At 42.7% G+C, this 5,516-nt stretch overlaps 1 protein-coding gene across 3 annotated transcripts; it reads left to right on the top strand.

Moving 5' to 3' along the window:
- The first annotated feature begins 222 nt into the window (after positions 1–222).
- GPR85 (G protein-coupled receptor 85) lies at positions 223–5,175 on the top strand. 3 transcript variants are annotated; one of them, XM_068169934.1, is made up of 2 exons: positions 223–794; positions 2,510–5,175. In XM_068169934.1, exon 2 carries the CDS (start codon positions 2,685–2,687, stop codon positions 3,795–3,797), a length of 1,113 nt encoding a protein of 370 aa, XP_068026035.1. In that variant the 5' UTR covers positions 223–794; positions 2,510–2,684; the 3' UTR covers positions 3,798–5,175. The 3 variants fall into 3 exon arrangements, with proteins under 3 accessions (XP_068026035.1, XP_068026019.1, XP_068026027.1); XM_068169918.1 differs by having other exon boundaries at positions 224–738; XM_068169926.1 differs by lacking the exon at positions 223–794 and adding an exon at positions 1,288–1,368.
- The last annotated feature ends 341 nt before the right edge of the window (positions 5,176–5,516 follow it).

A 5,516-nucleotide genomic window follows, 5' to 3' on the forward strand; every position in this document is an offset into this window, starting at 1 on the left:
AGCGCAGGACCTAATTCCTTCCCCCTTCTTTTCCTCAAGCTAGCTTGCCCAGGCTCGCCAATAAATCCAGCTCGACTATGCATCGCAATGGGAACGTGCTGCCGCGGAGGCTGCCTTCCCCTCACTGAGGAGGCTAAAACCGCTGCTGTTGCTGCCGGGGCTTCCTTCTCCTCACTGAGGAGGCTGAGATTGCTGCTGCTGCTGCTGCTGCTGTTGCTGCTACTGCTGCCGAGGCTGCCTTCTCCTCACTGAGGAGGCTGACTGCTGCTGCTGGTGGTGGTGCTGAGGCTGCCTTCCTCTCATTGAGGAGGTGGTGGTCCTGAGGCTGCCTACCCACCCACCACGGAGGAGCCTGCTGCTGCCCGCGGAAGGCGCGTTGCCCTCACTGAGGCAGCAGCAGCTGTCGCCTTCACTGAGGCTGCTGTGCCCTCATTCAGGCGGCCGCCACTGCTGCGTTACTGAAAGATTGTGCCGCTGCGACAGGGGAGGACTGGGCTCGGCGCGCAGGGAGGAGGCGCAGCGAGCATGCGCCGGCTGAGCCACTGACTGGATTCTCAGTCGAGGTACCGAGGAAAAAAAACATTAAAAATAAAGAAAAAGGAAAGGATTGCGCGAAAGAAGAATGAAAGACGGTAGAGGAAATTTTAAAAGGCTCTAAAAAAGACCGCCAGGATAAAAGCAGCTCTCAGTCGTCGGGAAGGAGAAGCTCTGGCATGTGGGGATCTCCGGCACCAACAGGTAGGAGGAGAGGTGCTGGGGGAGTCTGGGGGCGCCGGAGGCTGCCGCAGCTGCAGGTGCGTGTTGGGGGTCTCCCCTGCAGCGGGACTGGGTCTGAGGGGGGTGATTGCTAGAGAAACGGCATGATGGAAGTGTTCACAGACAATGTCTCTTCCGCTCTCCCGAGCTCCCCGCCGCGGGAGGCTCTCGCATGGCTCTGGCAGATGCGGCTGTCAGGCAGCGGCACTCGGGCTCCCTTGCAGCGCGGCGCAGTCCAGCCCTGCATGGCCGTGCGTGGGGGGGAGAGAGTGTCTTCGCTAGGTGTGTGCGTGTGTCGGTGTGTGCGTGTGTCAGTGTGTGTGTGTCTCAGTGTGAGCGTGTCAGTGTTGTGTATGCCAGTGTGAGTGTGTGTCAGTGTTGCGTGTGCCAGTGTGAGCGTGTGTCAGTGTTGTGTGTGCCAGTGTGAGTGTGCCAGTGCGAGTGTGTGCGAAGATAGGGCCGGCCGCGCGGCGGGGACAGCTCCATAGAGGAGGGGAAGCGGCGGGGCTGGCGGGAGGGGGGGAGGGGGAGCCTGATTTCATGGTTTTAAAACGATGCCATGATCTGATCAGCCTCTGTTTACACAGCAGCAATCAGGCTCTTTTGTGGACGGTAAGAATGGAAGGATTTTGCTGGGATTCAGTGGGAATATCCTTTGTACACCCGAGGTGGCATAGGAAACACTTCGTGTGAATAAGGAGGGAGCCTGATCATGCCTGCTGTGGATCCTGCCCATGGCTCTGGAGGGAGATTAAAAAAACCAAAACAAAGGGGGGGAAAAGAAAAGAAAAGAAAAACAACCCAGCAGCATCATATAGTTCTTTAGTTTATTTTATTGCATGAAACGGGTTCTGGTACGATTCACTGGAAGGATTACTGGGAATTGCAGAGCTGTAATTAGCTAAAAAAAAAATAATCAATTTATTATATGTTTATTTAACCATAACCAAAGCCAGCCTTCCTGAAAGGATGGGCATAATATCTTGGGTGTGTTGCCTATTTTTGCTCAGTATTTACACTGACCATTGTTTATTATGAATTATGTTAAGGCTTTAAAGATTTACATTAAAGCAAGGGGGAGGGAAGGAAGACCCTAAAGCACAGTGCTATAGACTGTCTGGCATACCTGTTTATTTGAAAGCCTAAATGATAAAATTATGGTTTATAAGAGGGAGGGAGGGGGATAATGAATACTGCTTCTCTTACAATGTGCATGAACTAACACAGTGTGATTAATGTGCTTTGGTGACTTGGGTTAAAAAACATAAATTCTGCAGGGTTTCTTTGGGTGTGATCCGTATCAACACAGAGCTACCTCTAAAACACTGACAAATACTGTAGCTGTAAAATAAATGTAGGTAATGTCAAAATATCAGCAGTCTTGGGGGATCTTTTTAGAAGATGTCAGTGATTAACTCTTGAGCTTGCAAATGGGAATCTTTTGATTCATAAAATCTTTGAGGCTTTAAATGTAAAATTATATATGCTACCAAATATAAGGGGCACTGGTCAGTTCTGAAACTGTAACAAGCCAAATCTGTGAAATGCCAATAATCAATCATATTAAACAGTAACTCTATTAAAAAAAAAAAAAAAAAAAAAAAAAAGAAAAAAAGCCTCATGATTTTTGAAAACAAGCAATACTACTCAAATTTACAACTTCATTTGGTTCTCCTTAAATTAACATTTTTGTTAGCACTTTCTGACATCATTTCTTGTTAACTTAAGAACTGATAGCTCGATTTTTTTTCAGATATTTTGATGGCATGACAAATCAGAAAGAAGAGGATGTACTGTATGACTAGACACAAGATCAGTTCTGTTTGTGGATTACATTTTCAGTAAGATGTATGGATCTATTTTTTCCCTGTTCTTATGTATAGATCATGAGACTTGACTGAGGCAATATACATATCATCCATCCATCTATGGCGAACTACAGCCATGCAGCTGACAACATTTTACAAAATCTCTCTCCTTTAACAGCTTTTCTGAAACTGACTTCACTGGGTTTCATAATAGGAGTCAGTGTGGTGGGTAACCTTCTGATCTCCATTTTGCTAGTCAAAGATAAGACCTTGCATAGAGCTCCTTACTACTTCCTGTTGGATCTTTGCTGCTCAGATATCCTCAGATCTGCAATTTGTTTCCCGTTTGTTTTCACCTCTGTGAAAAATGGCTCTACTTGGACGTATGGGACTCTTACTTGCAAAGTGATTGCCTTTTTGGGGGTTTTATCCTGCTTTCACACTGCTTTCATGCTATTCTGCATAAGCGTCACCAGATACTTAGCTATTGCCCACCACCGTTTTTATACAAAAAGGCTGACCTTCTGGACTTGCTTGGCTGTTATCTGTATGGTGTGGACCCTCTCTGTAGCCATGGCTTTCCCCCCAGTTCTAGATGTGGGCACCTACTCGTTCATTAGGGAGGAAGACCAATGCACTTTCCAGCATCGTTCCTTCAGGGCTAATGATTCCTTGGGATTTATGCTTCTTCTTGCCCTTATCCTCCTAGCTACACAGCTTGTCTACCTCAAGCTGATATTTTTTGTTCACGATCGCAGGAAAATGAAGCCAGTCCAGTTTGTTGCAGCAGTGAGCCAGAACTGGACTTTTCATGGTCCTGGAGCGAGTGGTCAAGCAGCTGCTAATTGGCTGGCTGGATTTGGAAGGGGTCCCACACCTCCAACCTTGTTGGGAATCAGGCAAAATGCGAACACCACAGGCAGGAGAAGGCTACTGGTTTTAGATGAGTTCAAAATGGAGAAGAGAATCAGCAGAATGTTCTACATCATGACATTCCTATTTCTGACCTTGTGGGGTCCCTATTTGGTAGCCTGTTACTGGAGAGTTTTTGCAAGAGGGCCTGTAGTTCCAGGGGGATTTCTAACGGCCGCTGTCTGGATGAGTTTTGCCCAAGCTGGAATCAATCCTTTTGTCTGCATTTTCTCCAACAGGGAGCTGAGGCGCTGTTTCAGCACAACCCTTCTTTACTGCAGAAAATCCAGGTTACCAAGGGAACCTTACTGTGTTATATGAGGGAGCATCTGTAAATCTTTAGCCTTGTGAAACACTACCATTCTCTGCTAAGCAATTGTGGCCTGTAGCCATGTCTTGAAGAGAAAATCAAGAATGGGATGTCAGCAGTTGTAAGGATTTGGGCAACATTCTGCAGTCTTTGCAATAGCTCACCTCTAATCCTATTTTAAACCTAAACATGTTCCTGCTGACCACTGCTGAAGGTTTGTAATTAAGAACAAAGGACTGAACTACTGCCCTGAATTCCTTTATGTGGTTGAAATCTAGATTATGAAAGTAGCAGGTGCTAAGTATCAGTGCTAAATGCTGTGTATATCACTACATAAAATAAGACCATCAAAAAAGATTAGCATTGGACATCTTAATAAATTAAGTTGATATGAGGTTAATGTGTTGATAAACTAATTTTAGACATCTGAAGACCTTTAAAACATTTCATACGATTATTGTTTTGCAAAGACTGAAATCTAGGGACTCAAGTACTGTAACTGATGAAAGATGTGCCATGCATTATTGGATTATCACACTTACAAATCTGTTTGCCTTGTGAGTAAGTTTTGGGGAGCATTCCAAAGCAGTATTTCTGTTCAGATTTAGATTTTCTTTTTCTTTTTTCTTTTTTTTTTCTCTTTTTTTTCCAAAATATATTACTCTTTCTAAATACCATTTTCTTTAACAGTGAAATTACTAACATTTAACTGTATTCTGTGGTTTTTGCTGATTTGGTATAAAGTTTAATAGACTCTTATTTATATTTTTTAGAAAGCTAGATATCAGTCTGTTAGGCAACGTTAATGATGATAACCAGTCATAACTGAACAGTTATAATTATAAAGAATAAACACATGTTGCCTTAAAGGGTTATCTAGTATCTTCCATTTTGTTTAGCATTGAAGCAAATAAGCAAGGAAAATTGAATCAATAACTCTGGTCAGTCATTTGGGAGTGCATGAAAGATCATTTAGTCCTCTCTTTTTTTTTTGTTGCCATTTTACTCCAATGGTTCCCAAAATCAGTATGCATATCACCAGGATGATATGATTTTTTTCTCGGTGTGCCGCCCTTTCTAGTTTGTTCTGAGAAACACAGGCAGTTGATGTATGTTTATATTTTAAGACAGCTGTCATGGGGAGACCGCAGCCTTAGTATGATATCTTGCACAGTTTGTGAAGCATTTATTCTACTGAAGGCACAGTCTTGTTTATATTTTCTGCACATTTTGGTGTATTGGTTGTTTTAAATTATTTAAGTTTTAACTTGTGAAAGCATATAATATGATTTCTTAGTATTTTAGAAATACATTAGAGTCTGTGAGTCTTTCCTTCTTTAAGATACAGATGTGTGGATTTCAATATAAAGTTGCATTTGCCAAAATTTACCTGTGTAGCTTGTTAATTTTCTTGGAATAAAATTTTACATTTTTCCAGTTATACAATTAACCTTTTTTATTTTGTTTAGTGAGCTAGCATGAAGTACTGAGAATGTAGCCATTATGAATTATTATCCTTTGCAGTCACTGTATTCCCAAACTGTAAATGCATGAATGATGGGGACCACAGGATTGATAAATGATATTATCTACGGTAGCACTATTGTCTAGTTTATCATAATTACCCATCTCTCTGTTCTAATATGTCAGTTATATTTAAAGTTACAACACAGTATTTGACATTACCTTCACAGTTTAATTTTGGACAATGTGTGTATTCTAGCACAACA

The sequence above is a fragment of the Melanerpes formicivorus genome, unplaced genomic scaffold (genome assembly GCF_026170545.1).
Source record: "Melanerpes formicivorus ecotype bairdi unplaced genomic scaffold, bMelFor1.0.p_v2 SCAF_3, whole genome shotgun sequence".
NCBI classification, from domain to species: domain Eukaryota; kingdom Metazoa; phylum Chordata; class Aves; order Piciformes; family Picidae; genus Melanerpes; species Melanerpes formicivorus.

Excerpts from the sequence above, each read along its gene's own strand:
- GPR85 (XM_068169934.1), top strand. The coding sequence starts at position 2,685 with ATGGCGAACTACAGCCATGCAGCTGACAACATTTTACAAAATCTCTCT.